Genomic DNA, 20,903 nt, shown 5'->3' with positions numbered 1-20,903 from the left:
TCTTCTATTTTGATCTTGTAGCAAGAATGTCAATGAGTCCATGTCCATATAATAATAATAATAATAATAATAATAATAATAATAATAATAATAATAAAACTTTATTTATACCCCGGCACCATTTCCCCATGGGGACTTAGGGCGGCTCACATGGGGCAAAGCCCGGTCAACACAGTTCACAAAAGTAACAACATAAATAATTAGCACAATATACATAGGTTAAAACACAATAAGGTAATAAAACAAGAGTTAATACATCAGCAATAATATCAAACAACCACCAATACAATTCAGTCAACTTCATAGGTGGGGGAACTGCAGCAGCAATAATAAGAAGGACCTAGTAAAATTCAGAATAGAATTATAATGAGGCTGGACATCCAGTGACTGTCTCCCCAAAGGCCAACCTAAACATCCAAGTTTTCAGTTGTTTCTTCATATAGTCCAGTGATGGCCAACCTATGACACGCGTGTCAGCACTGACACGCCTAGCCATTTTTGCTGACACGCTGCTGCATGCAGATTGATTGGATGACTATGTCTTTTGTGGCCAAATTCAGTGTGATTTGGTCCAGTGGTTTTGTTATTTACTCCATGGGAATTATGGACATTACATTATCATTATATCATTCTATTATTCTATTATTATTGTAGTATATTATTGTAGCATATTATCATATATATATACTATTATATTACTATATTATTCATTATTCATGACTACATTGAAACTAGAATAGAGAGAAATCAGCGGGGAAACTGCAAGAGGTACCATAGATTGTTGTACATGGAAATAACGGTAGTAAATAGTTTTTGATTTATTAAATACAGTTATATATTACAATTATACATTTTTTGTTATTTAAACTAAACATATTGCGAAATTATGGTTTTTTTCTCAAAGTGACACACCACCCAAGTCATGCTATGTTTTTTTTTTTTTTGGTGAATTTTGACACACCAAATGCAAAAGGTTGCCCTTCATTGATATAGTCCCTTAATTTTATAATCCAAGAGTAGGTGCAATATATTGACAGACCAGAAGTATATCAGGGTATCCAGGTGTAGTAGTAATAGAAATCTCAGCAAGGCAGGAGACACCGAGCCCCGCTTCTCATACCTACACCCTGCCCTCCTCCCTGCCTTTGCTCACCTTGAGGGAGTTGTGGAAAACGGAGTCGCGCTGCAGCAGCCAGGTGGAGCGCTTGAGGGAGCAGGCCGTGGCCGGGAAGTTGAGCCGCTCGGGGTTGCTGCCAATGATGCCCAGGGAGAGCGAGGAGGTCCACCGCGGATTCAGGGAGTCTATCTGGAACTGGGAGAGAGAAGGCGCCTCGTTTTGGCTACACAAAAGAGAGCAAGACCCACAGCCACTCATCCTGAACAGACTTAATTCGGGGAGGAAGGCATTGTTCCCTTTGGACAGCCCCTCCATCCACCCTCGAATCATATCTATACACTTACTCTGCTTATTATGCAAACTTGTTCATTTATATGCAAAGATCTTTGAATACCGTAGAGCAGGCCCTCTGCAACCAGGATCCAGCTCAGGCATGGGCAAACTTTGGCCCTCCCTCCAGGTGCTTTGGACTTCAACTCCCACAATAATAATAATAATAATAATAATAATAATAATAATAATAATAATAATAAAACTTTATTTTTATACCCCGCCTCCAAAGGGACATGGGGCTAAGCCCAGGTACTTACAGACAATGTAAAAGACACAACAGTATAAAAACAGATCAATAAAACATATTAAAATCACATTTACAATAAAACATAGTGATGTTAAAAACCTGAGTTGGCTCATAAAAATGAATTGGGCCAGAGAAAGTGCGTAGAATGAAAAATGTAGACTGGAGAAGAGGTAAATAACCCGGAGCTATTATTGTTGTGACTCAGCCATCATGGCCCAGTTTTCAACAAGTCTTGGAGTCAGAAACAGATGAGGAGGCAGAATTCGAAGACATTCCTGCTCAGGATTCAGGCCCCATGGCCTTGCAGGTGCTGCTAATTGGCAAACATTCCGACTCCTCTCCAGCGTTAACCATACCAGATGGTACAGACTTAGGGGAGAATTGAAGTTTTAATCGGAGAGATTTTGTTACAAGAGATAGAAGTAGAAAACAAGGATTGAGAAGAAGTCAAAGACTCGCTCTCAAACTAAATAATGATTAGTTTCCCCATGAGAACTTTTCGGGGGCCCTGTACTCCCTAATTCTTACAGACTTGGGATTCTGTTAAAAGTACTCTGCACTGTATTCTCATTGCGGTGTCAACATTGCTTTTCCTTGGAAGAGGTTCCAGTTTCCAGCTCCTTGCTTTGACTTCTGTATCCGTGCCAAGTTTCCAGTTCCAGGAGAGCCGTGCCGAGCCGCGACTCCCGAGTAGACCTTGCCTTGTTACCGTGACTTCCTTGTTCCTGAATCGAGACTGACTTCGCTTTGTTTACCTTGCTCCTTTGACTTTGATAAGGGACTTTTCCAAGTGGATTTGCAGTGTTTGTTTTCCACTATTGTTTCATGGACAAATTTTGATATTTAAGGGAAGCTATCGAGCTTCACTTGTGGATTACACATTGGACATTGATGAACTCTTTCTGAATTACAATAGACTATATATTATGGACTATTTTTTACTTTTACTTTCTACCTTAAATGCGCATAGACCTATATATTTACTCTGCTTCAATAAACAGCTTGTGTGTTATACTGGCTCCTGTCTGGTTTTCGAGTGCTCACGCTGCCTTGAGGTGCAACAATTACAGTAGAGTCTCACTTATCCAACATAAACGGGCCAGCAGAACGTTGGATAAGCGAATATGTTGGATAATAAGGAGAGATTAAGAAAAAGCCTATTAAACATCAAAATGGGTTATACATTTACAAATTAAGCACCAAAACATCATGTTATACAACAAATTTGACAGAAAAAGGAGTTCATTTCACATTAATGGTATGTAGTAATTACTGTATTTATGAATTTAGCACCAAAATATCACAATGCATTGAAAACATTGACTACAAAAATGTGTTGAACGTTGGATAAGTGAGACTCTACTGTATCATGATAAGGGGCTTGGGATGGGGTAAACATAGAAAGGTATTTTTAACTGAAGGAATGGAATAAAGTGCAGCAGAGATACTGTTAATCAAATAGGACAAGCCCTAAACATCAGGGTGAGGATCATTCACCAAAGGCCTGTTGGAAGAGCCAGGTTTTCAGGCTCTTCCGAAAGGTAAGATGGGTAGGGGCTTGACGAATCTCCCTGGGGAGAGAGTTCCAGAGCCGGGGGGCCACGATGGAGAAGATCCTCTCCCTCATCCCCACCAACCAACAAACATGTAGGTTCATAGGGGGAAACGTGGTCACGAAGGTAGGTGGGCCCCGAACTGTTTAGGGCTTTGTAAGTGATCACCTGCACCTTGGATTGGGCAGGTTCCTAACAGCCTACCCCAAATGGGACGAGGCCTGCAGCTCACCTGGAAAAGCTGCTGCTGAGGGAGGGGTTGGGCCACTACCACGATCCCCTGGTTGTAGCTCGAGACGCGGGCGGCCGTCAGGTTGCTGTTGGAGAGGAGGATGTTCTTCCCGTGGTTTTCGAGGAACTCCATGGAGGAGGTCACCGCTGGTGTTTCGTTTTCAGCCTGGGGCAGAGGGGGAAAGTTACGCTGGTCAGATTTCACCTGGAATAATAACAATAACAATAATAATAATAATGACAACAACAAGGGGCAAGCTTGTTTTCTGTTGCTTTGGAGCAGGCATGGGCAAACTTTGGCCCTCCAGCTGTTTTGGACTGCAACTTCCACCATTCCTAACAACCTCAGGCCCTTTCCTTTTGCCCCTCAGCCGCTTAAGCAATGTAAAGAAGGTCACCCGCCCAAAACCAGGGACCGCCTGCGTCCAAGCACCCACCGGGACGGCCTCTTCCTCCTCCTCTTCCTCGCTGTAGGGCTCCGAGGTCACCGAGGGGGGCTTGGTGCCGTCCGCCTCCTCCAGCGCCGTTGAGCTGACAATGGAGACGGATGTGACCCGGCCGTAGAGATCCAAAACCACATAGACATTCTGAGGAAGGACAGAAAAGAGACACTGGAGGATAGCTGAAGAGCAGCTGAAAGATTCCCCCCCCTTTCCTTGGAGCAACGGTCCTTAGAAAAAGTCTTTTTTTTTTATTTGCAAGACAGTTCCCCAAATCCCCCACTCGGTATTGTAAAAAATTACTTTGTTACAGATCCTTATCTCACTAATCCCTTTTATAATACACCCTCAGAGATTTGAAAAACTTGAGGAAAATGAAAAATCATAGGCAAAATTGGGTTTCTGTGAGTTTTCCGGGTTGTATGGCCATGTTCCAGAAGCATTCTCTCCTGACGTTTCGCCCACATCTATGGCAGGCATCCTCTGAGGCTGTGAGGTCTGTTTGGAAACTAGACAAGAGGGGTTTATGTATCTGTGGAAGTTCCAGGGTGGGAGAAGGAACTCTTGTCTGCCTGAGGCAAGTGTGAATGTTGCAATTAATCACCTTGATTAGCAGTGGAAAGCCTGGCTGCTTCCTGCTTGGGGGACTCCTTTGTTGGGAGGTGTTAGCTGGCCTAGATTGTTTCATGTCTGGAATTCCCCTGTTTTGTGAGTGTTGTTCTTTATTTACTGTCCTGGTTTTAGAGTTTTTCAATTCTGGGAGCCAGATTTTGTTCATTTTCATGGCTTCCTCCTTTCTGTTGAAATTGTCCACATGCTTGTGGATTTCAGTGGCTTCTCTGGCCATATAGCCCAGAAAACTCACAGCAACTCAGTGATTCCGGCCATGAAAGCTTTTGACAACACATAGGAAACATTTCTTGTTCACCCTTTCCCCTTCAAAGCCTTTCCTTTTCTTCTGAAAAAATGGATAGTGAAAGACAGTCTTACAGAATCTATCTATCTATATGCATATCTATCTATAAGTCAAGGTATGTCTGCATGTCTGTCTATACAACAGACTGTTGCTAGGCGAAGTGGCCCTCTGTGATTTCACTGGGAAACAAAGAGGACATTTGTATGAAGGGGAAGAAGGAAGGAAGAGAAGAACCACATAAAGGGCCAGGAGTGGAAGGAAAAAAAGATTTAAAAAGGGAATGAAAGGAGGAAGAAGAAAAAGGAGCAAAGTAATGAAGAGAAAGGACAGGGGAAGAGGTGTGAGAGGAGGAAAGGAAAGAAAGCGGGCGCTTACTCCGCTCCTTGGATTTGAACCTGGGACCTTTCGGTCTGCAAGTTCAGCAGCTCACTGCTTTAACACACTGAGCCACCAGGAGGCTCCATACTGCCATATATTCCAGTTCAAAGCAGAAAATGTGGAATTTCTATTCAGCTGTGTGGAAGGGGCCTCAGTCACATCAATCTGCAACTGCTCCAGGCAAGGGTTGTTCATGCAGGCAGCATGCACATGTGTTTAAAGAGCCCCACCTTGGCCACGCCAGTGGCAGCCGGCCCCATGTCCTCTCCGTCGATCAGGATGTGCATGGTGTCGTCGGTGCAGCGCTTCACTCCCACCCGGTTCCCCACCTGGAAGGACACGAGAGAACACAATTAAATCACTGCTGATTGTTAATGTTTAACCCCATGGTAGAATGCACAGAAAATTAATACCAACAGTTTAAACCAGGCCTGGGCCAACTTGGGCCCTCCCTCCATGTGTTTTGGACTGCAACTCCCACCATTCCTAACAGCCTCAGGCCCTTTCCTTTTGCCCCTCAGCCGCTTAAGCGGCTGAGGGGCAAAAGGAAGGGGCCTGAGGCTGTTAGGAATGGTGGGAGTTGCAGTCCAAAACACATGGAGGGAGGGCCCAAGTTGGCCCAGGCCTGGTTGGAAACAATACAAAATAGTTTACACAAACTAAAAACATAATCAACCAGTTAGTCTTGGAGTGTTTTAACCCATTGCGGGGCCTCTGGCTTCCGCCAAACTCACCCCGAGGCGTTCCAGGGAGCACCCGTAGTTCTGCTTCTGCAGGATCCCGTTCCGCCGCACCTCGGAGCCCGTCATCAGCCAGGTCACCTTGGAACGCAGCTCCAGGATGGAGGGCGGGAGGCCCGTGACCGTGTAAGGGGCGTCCAGCGGGAGCAGCGTGGTCAGGCCCACGTGGACCGAGCCAGACCACTTCTCGTCCAGTTCGTCAATCTTCACCTGGAAAGGAGCAAGGCTTGACAAGCTGAAGGGAAGCAGGTAAGGGCGAGTCCAAGGGCATAAACAAACTCAATTAGCCCAAAGAAGACTGCATCCTAAAGACTCAATTTAGGAAGCCATGGTTGACATGACATGGTAGACATGAGAACCATCGTTAAGGACTCTCCTCCCAAAGTTAGTTTACTTCCTTTTGTCTATCTATTCTTTTGAGATATATTACTTCCAGCAATAAAAGTAAGTTTTAACTTTTTTAAAACCTTGCTTGGCAGTGTAGACTCATAATTTAGTTCAAAGAGGATAATGGGGTGAGAAGGGCAGCATATAAATGTAGTAAATAAATAAATAAATAAATAAAGTGGATTTTCTGCTTTGATAACCTGGATTATATGGTAGTGTAGAAGGGGAACAAGTCCCTTTTAGACAGAACTGCTTGATTTTTTTCCTAAGCTTTTGTAAAATAAAGGTTTTCAGCTGCACTCATTTAATGTATAGATTTTAATGCATAGTTATATGTCTCTTGTTTAGATTTTATGATTTGGTTTTACAGTAGAGTCTCGCTTATACAAAATAAACGGGCCAGCAGAACGTTGGATAAGTGAAAATGTTGGATAATAAGGAGGGATTAAGGAAAAGCCTATTAAACGTCAAATAACGTTATGATTTTACAAATTAAGCACCAAAACATCATGTTTTACAACAAATGGACAGAAAAAGCCGTTTAATACATGGTAATGTTATGTAATAATTACTGTCTGTACGAATTTAGCACCAAAACATCGCAATGTATTGAAAACATTGACTACAAAAACATTGATTACTATAAAATTGACTACAAATAGATAGAATTGCTGCCTAGAGAAACAGCTGTGGATCCGGGTGGGAGGCAGACTGCATTGGATAATACAGAACATTGGATGAGCGAAGGTTGGATAAGTGAGACTCTACTGTATATGTATGTTAGGCATTGAGTTTCGCCAAACATCCTATGCTATATATATATATATATATATATATATATATATATATATATATACATACACACACACACACATACACACAATATAATTCACAATTATAAAATATATTATATATGCATATAATATTGATATTAATTATGTAATACAATATTATACCAATAATACAGTATAATAATATGAATTATATATTACATGTAATATTACTAATAATATTACAGTATAGTGATATAGTACAATATAGTAATTTAATGCTAATATTGTGCTGTGTTAATAATATATTGTATGTACATATGATTTGTAAGCTGCTCTGAGTCCCTTTCGGGGTGAGAAGGGCGGGATATAAATGTAGTAAATAAAAAAATATATATTATTATGTTGCAAACTGCTATGAGTTCCCCCTGGGGTGAGAAAAACGGCATATAAATACAGTAAATAATAATACATAATAATAAATAACTTGAAGGTTGGATAAGTGAGACTCTACTGTATATTTATGTTAGGCATTGAGTTTTGCCATTATAACATCCTATGCTAATTTTATATATATATATATATACACTCACACACACACACACACATACATATACAATATAATTCACAATTATAAAATATTATATATGCATAAAATACTGATATTAATTATGTAATACAATATTATACTAATAATACAGTATAATAATATTACAGTATAGTGATATAGTACAATATAGTAATTTAATGCTAATATTGTGCTGTGTTAACAATATAGTGTATGTACATATGATTTGTAAGCCGCTCTGAGTCCCCTTCGGGGTGAGAAGGGCAGGATATAAATGTAGTAAATAAAAAAAAAATATTATTATGTTGCAAACTGCTATGAGTTCCCCCTGGGGTGAGAAAAACGGCATATAAATACAGTAAATAATAATACATAATAAATAACTTGTTGCAAAGTGCCAGTTGAAATAAATAAATAAATAAATGGAACATAGCAACAGGATTAAATTATGTTGGCATTTTATTATATTAATGACGCCTGGCGCAGAATCCTTGCCCCCTGCTCTCCTGCTGATATACCCCTTACCTCAAAGATTTCGTCTGTCTTCAGCTCCTTCATGCTGAAGACGATGCCGTGGCAGTAACTGCTCACCCGCACGGCCTTGCAGCCGTCATCCTGGAAAGCCACGTTTTTGCCACAGCTGCTGTGGAAGCGGTGGGCCACGCCGGGCACTGGAAGGGGCAGAAGAAGGGGCAAAGGGAAAGCCAGGGATCCATTACTGCGGGCAGTATGTAGCCTTGTAGACCAGGCATGGGCCAACTTGGGCCTCCTTCCAGGTGTTTTGGACTGCAACTCCCACCATTCCTAACAGCCTCAGGCCCCTTCCTTTTGCCCCTCCGCCGCTTAAGCGGCTGAGGGGCAAAAGGAAAGGGCCTGAGGCTGTTAGGAATGCTGGGAGTTGCAGTCCAAAACACCTGGAAGGAGGGCCCAAGTTGGCCCATGCCTGGACTAAAAAAAGTAGCTTCCACTGCTTTGCATCAGGGTCAGAAATGCTGACATGTTCTGCCTCTCTCTCACCTGGCGAGTGGATGGGAAAGGACTTCTCCGTGATGTTACTGGTGGACAGGCTGTTATCCATGGGTCCCGTGGCACTGGTGATGGACACCTGGACGCACTGGCCATACAGATCGACCACGGCATAGACCTCTGTGCCAGGCCACAGGGAGCGGGGAAAAGAAAGAGAACAAATGGGTCAATTAAAGATCCAAGAGTCTGACCCCTTTTCATCCATCAACTTAAGCACGTTTCTTCATAAACTCTGGGAAATTCATAGTTCAGCCTCTGCAACTATTTATGAATGATATGTATTCTCAAGAGCTAAGAAGGGGATAACACTATGTTAAGCAACCTAAGTCCCTTTGGGGAGATGGTGGCAGGGCATAAATAAAGTTGTTTATTATTATTATTATTATTATAGAGAGAGCCAGGAAGATAGTTCCATCTTGTCTCCTGTGCCATAGCAACATGCTATGCTAATTTTATATGCATATACATATATATATATATATATACACACACAGTAGAGTCTCACTTATCCAACATAAACGGGCTGGCAGAATGTTGGATAAGCCAATATGTTGGATAATAAGGAGGGATTAAGGAAAAGCCTATTAAACATCAAATTAAGTTACGATTTTACAAATTAAGCACCAAAACATCATGTTGTACAACAAATTGACAGAAAAAGCAGTTCAATACGCAGTAATGTTATGTTGTAATTACTGTATTTACAAATTTAGCACCAAAATATCACGATATATTGAAAACATTGACTGGAAAAATGGCTTGGATAATCCAGAAACTTGGATAAGCGAGGCTTGGATAAGTGAGACTCTACAGTATATATAATTTATAATAATTTATAAATATATAATATATTGTATATACATATAATATTGATAATAATATTATAATGGAATACAATATTATACTACTAGTAATACAATATAATAATATTAATTATATATTATATATTAAATGTAATATTGCTAATAATATTAACCATATAATGATATAGTCAATATAGTAATGTAATGCTTATATTGTGCTATGCTAATAATATATTGTATGTTCATTTGATTTGTAAGCCGCTCTGAGTCCCCTTTGATGTGAGAAGAAAGGGATATAAATGTAGTAAATAAATAAATAAATATTATTAAATAAATATAATAATAATATTCATCATCATCATCATCATCATCATCATCCGTAGCATGCAGAAAAGTGCGTTTTTGGCACTTTCCCCCTGCCAGTTTGTGCTGAATGGAGGATTTTGGAAGCCCAAAATAACAGGATCAGACTTCATGGCAACAGCTACACATTCCCAGGTATTCCACCGCTGTGCTTCCGCCTTTACCTTTCCCCGGAGGCAATCCAGAGCAGGCCACTCCCTGGTCGACACCATTGATGAAATAGTGCAGGTCGCCCTTGGCTGTGCGCATCATGCCAATGCGTGACCCTGTGGTCAGTGAATCCAAGTCACAGCCGTAGTTGTTGCGCATGGTGTTCCCATCCTGCATGATGGCTGTCCCACTGGGAGCAAAAGAAAGAGCCAAAGATAAGGTTTTGGGGGTGTCTTTTTCTCCAACTGTGAGCTTTCTTTTTCATAATTTTTAAAATTGTACGCAAGAGACAAACAAATGCAGATATTACAATAACTAAACTAAACAAACACCTTACAACATCCTAACAAACCCTTTCCTCTCACCCGTGAACCCACCACCTATGACTTCCGTCACTTCTTACTGTGAATTTTACACCTAATAATAACAATCCTTATAACAAAAAGACGACCCAGATTGTTATATGGATAAAGTTGGAGGATATTGGACGAACGGATTTTAAACATATGTTTTACGTTTTATATTTTATACTGTATTTAATTTGTTGTATTTTTTATATGTTGTTGTTTTTAATGATGTATCGGCATCGAATTGTTGCCAATTGTACGCCGCCCTGAGTCCCTCCGGGTGAGAAGGGCGGGATAAAAATATTTGAAATAAATAAATAAATAATAAAAACCCTTATAACTATTTTGATAAATTCCCCTTTCAGTTACTTTAAGGTTTCCATTTGTCTTTCTTTCAGGTTTACAAATGACAGCCTCCATTTTTTTTTGTGAACTCTTCATTATTTTTTCCTCAAATACCATTACGAGATAGATAGCTTGGCCATTTGTAAGGTAAAGGTAAAGGTTTCCCCTGACGTTAAGTCCAGTCATGTCTGACTCTGTGGTTGGTGCTCATCTCCATTTCTAAGCCGAAGAGCCGGCGTTGTCCGTAGACACCTCCAAGGTCATATGGCCGGCATGACTGCATGCCGGCCACATGCAGTCATGCCGGCCACATGACCTTGATCTACTCACATTTGCATGTTTTCGAACTGCTAGGTTGGCAGAAGCTGAAGCTAACAGCGGGCACTCATTCCACTCCTGGGATTTGAACCTGGGACCTTTCGGTCTGCAAGTTCAGCAGCTCAGCGCTTTAACACACTGAGCCACCGGAGGTTCCTGGCCATTTGTATATAGCCTAATAACTTTTCTCTCCAGTCCTTTTTAGATACAGTGTTCCCTCACTACTTTGCGGTTCGCTTTTCGCGGATTTGCGGTTTTTCAAGAAACATTCAAATAATATAATAAACCATAAAAAATAAAATTAAAAAAAACTATGTTTTTTCCTTCCTACCTCTCTTTCTCCTTCCTTCCTATGGAGAAGCCGAAGGAAGGAAGGAAGGAAGGAAGGAAGGAAGGAAGGAAGGAAGGAAGGAAGGAAGGAAGGAAGGAAGGAAGGAGAAGCCGAAGGGAGAGAAAAGGAGGCTGAAGCAGCTTCATTTTCGCGTAACAAGGTAGTGGCACCAGTGGGAGCACACATGTGTGGGCTTGTAAACTACACAAATATTTAAACTACACAAAACTTTGCAGATTTTCACTTTTCGGGGGTGGTCCTGGAACGTAAACCCCGCGATAAGTGAGAGAACACTGTAATTCTTTCCCCCACCCCTTCCAAGATCTTTCTATTATCAATGTGGCTGCTACAAAGCTGTCATTGACTAATTTCTTTGCCTCCTTTACTAATTCCCTCCCTAAATAATCCTAAGAAACACATTTCTGCGTTTTTCTTAATCTCTTATTGATAAATAATTTTGTTTCCTTAACCACATTTTTCTAAAAATTTGCATTGTTTTGCATGACCACTAAATGTGGAAAAAAGTGCCCTTCTGTGTCTTACGTCTTCAGGATTCCCTGCCATTTACCTCAGCATCCATGTGTCATAATCAATATCCGTCATCGTATTGGGGAACTCCAGGTCGTCGGGACGGATCGCAGTTACACCTGAGAGGGGATTAGGGGAATAAAAACACTAGGATGGCAGGAACAATGAAGAAACCGATAGAAAAGGGAGGGGTCTTAAGAGACTAAACAGAAAAAGAAAGTAGACTCTTGTCTAGTTGGGTTGGCAAAAAGCAGCCATGAGCAAACTTCGATCCTCCGGGTGTTTTGGACTTCAACTCCCACAACTGCTGTTAGGAATTGTGGGAGTTGAAGTCCAAAACAGCTAGAGGAGGGCCAAAGTTTGCCTATGCCCAGTGTAAAGGGATTACTCCTCCTGAGAAGAGCCTGTTTCGGTTTTCTCTCCTTCGTTCCTCCCTCACCTGCTTCGATGGAGCCAGACCAGCGGTCCACCATCTTCTGAATGATGATTTCGAAGAGCTCCCCGTCCCGGAGAGGTCTGTGAGGAAATAATGGAGGGAAAAGATGAGGAAACATGGCAACGCTGGATTGGGTCCAAGGAGGGTTCCCTCCTTCCTCTCTACTCTTTAGTCCAGTGGTTCTCAACCTGTGGGTCCCCAGTTTACAAGCTGTTAGGATTTCTGGAAGTTGAAGGCCAAAACATCTGGGGACCCACAGGTTGAGAACCACTCCTTCAGTTCAATGCTGAGAATACCTTTTGATAAATGACATAATGGGAATCTACTCAAGATGCAGTTTTTAACAATAGTTAGTGAAAACAAGCCAACTTCAGGCCATTTTAAATTTGGTTTTCTAGCAATAATTACGGTTAAAATTACTCCACAGTTTAAAGTTCAGATGAAGTATGAAAACCAGCTAATTTAAAAACAGACGCATCTGATTCCTTCCTCTTGGGGACAATGTTGTGTCGTTGTTGGGCTTGTCCCTGTTGTGAGCCGCCCCGAGTCCCTTCGGGGAGATGGGGTGAGATATAAGAATAGAGTTTATTATATTATAACACTGGACCAGATGGCAAAGGCCACATTTCAAAGCCAGGAGGGTGTCCTGCCCAGGCCTCGGTCCCACACTGACCGGTTTGAGATGACAATGGCGTCGTTGAACTCGCTCCGGCAGTTCTGTCGCAGAGCTGTGCGCCCGCCATTGGTGATGACGGCATTGTTGCCGTGAAGGTGGTGGAAGCGCAGGTCGCTCCCCGAGGCGATGGAGGAAGGGCTGCTGGGAGAAAGCTGGTTGTTTCCTTCAGAGAAGTCGTCTGGAAGCGGAAGGAGGTCTACAGGGGGGAGGAGAAGGGCAGAGGGAGAACGCGTCACTCAAGAATGACAATGGTGTTAGATCCCAGCCCCTGAAAGACACCCCCCTCATGGGCCACGGGGTGGATTTTCTGCTCATGGTAACCTCTGAAAGGGCCACACAGAAGACCAAAAAAAAAAACCAAAGCCAAATGAAGAACAAAATAGCAGAGGGTAAGATGTTCACTCTGGATTAGAACAAAACCATGTTTTTAAACAATGGGAAGGTGAAGGTCTGTAACCTACTTAAAACACCTGGCTTGAAAACAGCATTTGTGAAAGGGATCTAGGGGTTTAAGTGCACCACAAGCTGATGATGAGCCAACAGTGTGATTATAGCCCAAATCAAGAGAAGCAGTGTCTAAATCAGGCCTGCACAACATACGGCCCGCGGGCCAGATGCAACCTAGAAAGGGCTTCCCTACAGTCTGTGGGAGGAAGCTCAGCCCCATCACCAGCTTCATATCATTCACGTGGGAACAGCAAGAGGCTGACAAAGGGGGCTAGGCTTCCCCTTGTCTCTCAGACTTTTCAGTGCCTTTTAAATAGTATGGATTATTTGCACAATAGTTTTATCCATTAATTATAGCTTTACCTGGAAAGCGAGGTGCTAAAAACCTATCTGCGGTCTGAAGAGGCAATTTTGATTTTGGTCCCTTACTACTGACAAGTTGTGCAGGCCTGGTCTAGATGAGGCAAGGGCAAACCACGGCCCTTCAGAAGTTTTATACTTCAACTCCCAGAATTCCTAAATTGTGGAAGTCCAAAATACCTGGAGGGAAGGCCAAAGTTTTCCCATGCCTGATCTAGAGGGTTCAAGAGCAGTAAAAAGAGCTCTGAATAGGGCCCTTGTTAAGTTTTCTGCCCAATCTGGTACCTCTCTTACCTGTGTCATCCACTATGGTTGCTTGAGCTGCCTGCCCATACAGGTCCACCACAGCGTAGATGTTTGGTGGGACGTTCCACGCAGCCGGTCCTTGAGCCACACCATTGACAAAGAAGTGCAGCGTCCCGTCTTCCTTGCGCACCACTCCCACTGTGTCGCCTGCCTGAGAAGAGGGGAGAAAGACATGGCATCAGACAGGACACAGGGAGAAGGAATCTAATGGTTTTAAAATGGGAGATTCTAAGAATTTCTGTGAGCCATCACACACACATATGCACAATAAGCATCCTTCAAGATGTCTGATACATGACTCTTTACCAGTAAGACTTCACTGCCACACTCCCTGGTATGCTTCATGCTCAGGTGCCTGTCTTTCTATCTCCCCAAATCTTTAATAATAATAATAATAATAATAATAATAATAATAATAATAATAATAATGGAAAATGAGCACGCAAAGATACTGTGGGACTTCCGAATCCAGACTGACAAAGTTCTGGAACACAACACACCAGACATCACAGTTGTGGAAAAGAAAAAGGTTTGGATCACTGATGTTGCCATCCCAGGTGACAGTCGCATTGACGAAAAACAACAGGAAAAACTCAGCCACTATCAGGACTTCAAGATTGAACTGCAAAGACTCTGGCAGAAACCAGTGTAGGTGGTCCCGGTGGTGATGGGCACACTGGGTGCCGTGCCAAAAGATCTCAGCTGGCATTTGGAAACAATAGACATTGGCAAAATTACGATCTGCCAACTGCAAAAGGCCACCCTACTGGGATCTGCACGCATCATCTGAAAATACATCACACAGTCCTAGACACTTGGGAAGTGTTCGACTTGTGATTTTGTGATACGAAATCCAGCATATCTATCTTGTTTGCTGTGTCATAACAACAACAACAACAACAACAACAACAACAACTCCTCTTCAGGAGCTTGAAGATACTCAAGTTATTGGCAGTATTATTTTATTATTAACTTCATTTTTAACCTGCCTTTCTCCCCATGGGGCCCTAGGCGGTTTACAAGAACATGACACAACCAAATACATTTAAAAACAAGGCAAAATACAACAATCAAAAACAAATGAACATTAGTGTTATAGATAGAAGTTAAAATGCAGTTAAAATACAATTAAAATACTCATACAATTAAAATTACATTTAAAACTAAATATCCTCCCCAACTCCACAATTTATCTCCACGCATATGGACATAATATTCTCCTTTCTCAAATACTACTGTTCCTCTGCATTTTATATCAAAGTCAGGGGACACAAGAGAGCCAATGTGGTGAAGCATTTTGAGTATTGGGTTACAAATTTGGGCATCAGATATATGAATCTCCACTTGGCAATGGAAACCCTTTGATGGGGCGGGATATAAGAATAAAATTATTATTATTATTATTATTATTATTATTATTATTATTATTTGGGCAAGTCAATACTCTCTCAGCTTTGAGAGGAAGGAGGCAAAGGCAAACCTCTTCTGAACAAATCTTGTCTAGAAGCTTCATCTTAGGATCACCATAAGTTGGAAATGACTTGAAGACACACGACAAGAAGGAACGCATTGTCTACCGAACACCCCAAGTTGTGCCCCATTCTTTAAACATGAAAAAGAGCCCCTAAGTTTTGCTTCCTTTCATTTGTTTGATTACTTTGAAATGTTGGAGGAGCCCTGGACCAAACTCATTTTATCCCAGGGAAACACCTAATTAGAAATGACATATATGTTGCATATTGCTTTCAATTAATTTTCTTGTAAACCGTCCTGAGATCTCCAAATAAAGGACATGAATACACAACCCCACACACAAACAAAGAAGCAAATAAATAACCAATCAGGCAAAGTGAAAGTGGCCCCTAGATATCTAAAGGTTGCTCATCTGATTCAACCCAAACCCTATAACCAAGCAGTCTGTGGCTCGCGCCAGATTCACCTTCAGTCGGTCCAGATTGTGTCCATACTCATCCAAGATGGTCGTTCCGTTGTGCATCACACCGTTTCCTGTCATCATCCAAGTGCCTAAAGGAAAGGAAACTGAGATCAAAAGAATGTCCCCAAATGCTATCAGCCAATTTTTAGGCATTGTTTTCCTGGGGTTTGCGGGAGAGCGAGCTTTATAGACTCAGAGATGTGGATCAAACCGCTACATTTTATGGCAGGTTTGGGATGGTTTTCAGAGGTTGGGATGACCTGAAAATCACCATTTAAAAATTAAGGTGAAAAATTGGCTTTGAGAAGCTTCTGAGGATGTATGTATGAGTCCTCATGGCCACATTTTGCCCATCCCTGACCTATCTCATGTTTCAGAAGAAGCTATAATAATAATAATAATAATAAAACTTTATTTATAACCCGCCACCATCTCCCCGATGGGGACTCGGGGCGGCTTACATGGGGCCATGCCCAGACACCATACAATATAACAAAATAAAACAATATATCATAACACAATATAATAGTACAAAAATAATCATATACATTACAACACAAATCAGAGCAGACAGGGCGGGCCACATGAACATTTAATTAAAAACTCGGGAGAGAGAGGCATATAAATAAAGAGAACAGGGGTATAAGACGGAACAGTCCAAACAGTCCAAAGCAGGGGTCCCCAAACTAAGGCCCGGGGGCCGGATGCGGCCCATCGAAGCCATTTATCTGGCCCCCATGGCACAAGGGCAAAAGGGGGTTGGGCTAAATGACCCAAGGGGTCTCTTCTTCTCTTCCAACCCCCCCTTCCTCCTCCTCCTCCTTCACATTGAGGCTGGGTGGCCATCTGTCAGGGGTGCTTTGCTTGTGCTTTTGGTGCACAGAGGCAGAAGGGGATTGGACTAAATGTCCCAAGGGGTCTCTTCCAACCATTATTATTATTATTATTATTATTATTATTATTATTATTATTATTATTATTATTAACAACATTGAGGCTGGGTGGCCATCTGTCAGGGGTGCTTTGCTTGTGCTTTTGGTGCACAAAGGCAGAAGGGGATTGGACTAAATGTCCCAAGAGGTCTCTTCCAACCCTCTTTATTATTATTATTATTATTATTATTATTATTATTATTATTATTATTTTATTATGTTATTATTTTATTATTATTTTATTATGTCACAGCAAACAAGATAGATATGCTGGATTTCGTATCTCAAAATCACAAGTCGAACACTTCTCAAGTGTCTAGGACGGTGTGATTTATTTTCGGATGATGCGCGCAGATCCCAGTAGGTGGCCTTTTGCAGTTGGCAGATCGTAATTTTATTACTATTATTATTATTAACATTGAGGCTGGGTGGCCATCTGTCAGGGGTGCTTTGCTTGTGCTTTCGGTGCACAAAGGCAGAAGGGGATTGGACTCAATGGCCTAAAGGGTCTCTTCCAACCCTCTTTTTTATTGTTGTTGTTGTTATTGTTATTATTGCTCAGTGGCCAACTATAGTCCGGCCCTCCAATGGTCCGAAGGATCGTGAACTGGCCCCCTGTTTAAAAAGTTTGGGGACCCCTGGTCCAAAGGATAAAATCCAAGGGGAGTAATCAAAAAGGTATATAACATTTACTCCCCGAAGGCACATCGAAAAAGCCATGTTTTTAGATCTTTCTTAAAAGCCAATAAGGTGGGGGCTTGCCTGATCTCAGAGGGCAATGAATTCCACAGTCGGGGGGCCACAGCAGAAAAGGCCCTCTCTCTCGTTCCCACTAGATGGGCCTGGGATAAAGGCAGTGGCGAAAGAAGGGCCTCCCCGGATGAGCGGAGGGATCGAACAGGTTTATAATAGGAGATACGGTCACGAAGGTAGGTGGGTCCCAAACCGTTTAGGGCCTTATAAATGATGGTATTCACCTTGAATTGGGACCGGAAGGTGAACGGCAGCCAGTGGAGCTCTTTGAACAGGGGAGTAGATCTCTCCCTGTAGCTCGCCCCTGTAATTAATCTGGCCGCCGAGCGCTGGTGGATACTTGGGAGTCACAAGCCTCCTACTTCGGGGAAAAGCCAATGCTTTGCAGGACCTCCAGCTAAGAAAATGTATACTAAAATGGTACAGGACCCCAGCCCAATTACCATATATGACAAAAGGAATAAGTCCAATATGTTGGCACTGGAAAAAATAAGGAATGGTATTATTCCTGTATGTGGCGGAAATGCCCAAAGGAAATCCCTTTTTGGGAAAATATATTGAAGATGGAAAAAATACTTAAAAGTAACATAATAATAATAATAATAATAATAATAATAATAATAATAATAATATCAGGACCTCAAGATTGAACTTCAAAGGCTCTGGCAGAAACCAGTGCAGGTGGTCCCGGTGGTGATGGGCACATTGGGTGCCATGCCAAAAGATCTCAGCCGGCATTTGGAAACAATAGACATTGACAAAATTACGATCTGCCAGGTGCAAAAGGCCACCCTGCTGGGATCTGCACACATCATCCGAAAATACATCACACAGTCCTAGACACTTGGGAAGTGTTCGACTTGTGATTTTGTGATATGAAATCCAGCATGTCTGTCTTGTTTGCTGTGTCATAATAAAATAATAATAATAATAATAATAATAATAATAATAATAATAATTTTATACCCCGCCTCCATCTCCCTGAAGGTACTTGGGGCGGCTTACATGGGGCCAAGCCCAAATGGTTACAAACATTGTAATAAAACACATCGATATAAAACAGATCTATAAAACAGAATAAAATCACATTAAAAATAAAACATGGTTTGATAAAAGACCTGAGGAAGCTCATACAAATGAACTGGGCCAGAGAAGTGCATACAGTGAGGAATGTAAACTAGAGAAAAAAAGCAAGTAACCCAAGACTATTATCATTGGTAAGGGGCTTGGGATGACATATGAACTATTTCCAACTGAAGGAATAGAATAAAGTGCAACAGAAATGTTATTGATCACCAGGACTAACCCTAACATGAGGGCGAGGATCATTCCCCAAAGTTTGTAAGTAAACTTAAGATGTTTTTAATGGTAGTACTAGATAATATTAGAATCAGTACAAAAGATCAAAAGTATGATCCCAACAGGACAAGCAGTAATAGCATGGGGACCTCCAGCTCTCCCGAATCAGCGTTTTGAAGAAACACGGTTCCCTTCAAGGTCTGAGGGATCTCACCTGACCGGAGGTTGGTCATGGTAGAAGGTAACTGCAGGTAGGTCGGGTTATGTGTGGTGACGCCAATCTCAATGGAACCAGCCCATTTGTCCACCATCTTGTCAATGCGCACCTGGAAGACCTCCCCGTTGCGGAGCGGCCGGTTGCTCAAGACCACCCCGTGGTTGAAGTCATCGGTGGCACTGAAGAGGAAGCGGCAGACAAGGCGTCGCATTATTAGTACGACAGAAGGCAGACCCATCTAATTAGGCCACTGCCTCCCAAAATTACTACAGAAAATATCTTTACTTACATAGGCCCAAAATGGGTCCTCATAACTTGCAGGACTAACTCTGTGACACTGGAAAAAACTTGCTGCGATGCCATGGAATATTAACTAGCGTTACAGCCAAATAGGGTAAAGATATAAGCAATGGAATGGAAACAGTCTACCTTCTACTGAGACAATGAAAGGTCAGTTTGGCCAAGAGGGAAACTGAACCTAGGAGGGACCTAGATAAGGTATTTGCTGCGGAGGAGCAAATGAGTCTAGAAGCAGAGAGAACTCAGGATAAAGATGCTCTAAATAATACTATAAACATCAGCATTACAATCATCTATATTAGGCATGGGCAAAGTTCGTCCCTCCAGGTGTTTTGGACTCCAACTTCCACAATTCCTAACAGCTTGTGAGGCTGTTATAAATTGAGGGAGTTGGAGTCCAAACCACCTGGAGGGAGGGCCGAAGTTGGTGCAACGACATATGGTCTAGTATAGCTTGTGAGGCTGTTAGGAATTGTGGGAGTTGCAGTACAAAACACTTGAAGGGACAAACTTTGCCCATGCTTGATCTATATAAATTACAGACGATGTTTGGAGATGTAGTGTCCACCGATATAAGATCTGGCCCAAATGTGGACCACATATTTATTTTTACTAACTATAACTACTAGTGAGATTTGAGAGGGATTCACAGATGATGATGGGAGCTGTAGTCTACCCTTGCATATTTCTAATGAGATCTTTCATAAAATCCAAAACAAAACAATGACTTTCTAATGTCTATTGATACAAAAGATGCAACCCGCGCATTGCTGGGCACTGAAGCTAGTAAATAATAACAACAATAACAACAACAACAACAATACATCACACAGTCCTAAACGCTTGGGAAGTGTTCGACTTGTGATTTTGTGATATGAAATCCAGCATATCTATCTTGTTTGCTGTGTCATACTCTGTCTTTGTGTCAATAATACTAATAATATTAATAATACTAATACTAATAATAATAATAATACATCACGCAGTCCTAAACACTTGGGAAGTGTTCGGCTTGTGATTCTGTGATACAAAATACAGCATATCTACCTTGTTTGCTGTGTCATACTCTGTCTTTTGTGTCAATAATAATAATACTAATAAATAATAATAATAATAATACATCACACAGTCCTAAACACTTGGGAAGTGTTCAACTTCTGATTCTGTGATACTAATTCCAGCATATCTTATTTGCCGTGTCATACTATGTCTTTGTGTCAATACTAATAATAATAATAATAATAATAATAATACTGTACTACTACTACTACTACTACTACTAATAATAATAATAATAATACATCACACAGTCCTAAACACTTGGGAAGTGTTCGACTTGTGATTCTGTGA

The 20,903-nt window shown here is 41.6% G+C and overlaps 1 protein-coding gene across 4 annotated transcripts in view; it reads right to left on the bottom strand.

The window, feature by feature from the left end:
• The window catches only part of neurl4 (neuralized E3 ubiquitin protein ligase 4), a 50,907-nt gene that overhangs the window by 14,074 nt on the left and 15,930 nt on the right, over positions 1 to 20,903 (bottom strand). For 2 of the 4 annotated variants that reach the window (XM_062957618.1, XM_062957620.1), the window contains exons 9-22: positions 19,251 to 19,432; positions 16,056 to 16,141; positions 14,105 to 14,267; positions 13,001 to 13,199; positions 12,331 to 12,407; positions 11,932 to 12,010; positions 10,037 to 10,212; positions 8,698 to 8,826; positions 8,206 to 8,351; positions 5,950 to 6,165; positions 5,446 to 5,544; positions 3,919 to 4,068; positions 3,483 to 3,686; positions 1,154 to 1,312 (exon numbers count right to left, since the gene is read on the bottom strand). In XM_062957618.1, coding sequence (XP_062813688.1) covers positions 1,154 to 1,312; positions 3,483 to 3,686; positions 3,919 to 4,068; positions 5,446 to 5,544; positions 5,950 to 6,165; positions 8,206 to 8,351; positions 8,698 to 8,826; positions 10,037 to 10,212; positions 11,932 to 12,010; positions 12,331 to 12,407; positions 13,001 to 13,199; positions 14,105 to 14,267; positions 16,056 to 16,141; positions 19,251 to 19,432 — 2,065 coding nt within the window. The remainder of the gene's footprint in view (positions 1 to 1,153; positions 1,313 to 3,482; positions 3,687 to 3,918; positions 4,069 to 5,445; positions 5,545 to 5,949; positions 6,166 to 8,205; positions 8,352 to 8,697; positions 8,827 to 10,036; positions 10,213 to 11,931; positions 12,011 to 12,330; positions 12,408 to 13,000; positions 13,200 to 14,104; positions 14,268 to 16,055; positions 16,142 to 19,250; positions 19,433 to 20,903) is intronic. The other 2 variants (XM_062957619.1, XM_062957621.1) reach the window with 1 other exon arrangement.

This window comes from Anolis carolinensis, chromosome 6 (assembly GCF_035594765.1).
Source record: "Anolis carolinensis isolate JA03-04 chromosome 6, rAnoCar3.1.pri, whole genome shotgun sequence".
Classification (NCBI taxonomy): Eukaryota; Metazoa; Chordata; class Lepidosauria; order Squamata; family Dactyloidae; genus Anolis; species Anolis carolinensis.
Note: the sequence above shows the minus strand (reverse complement) of the source record. Positions and strands in the feature narration are given on the sequence as shown.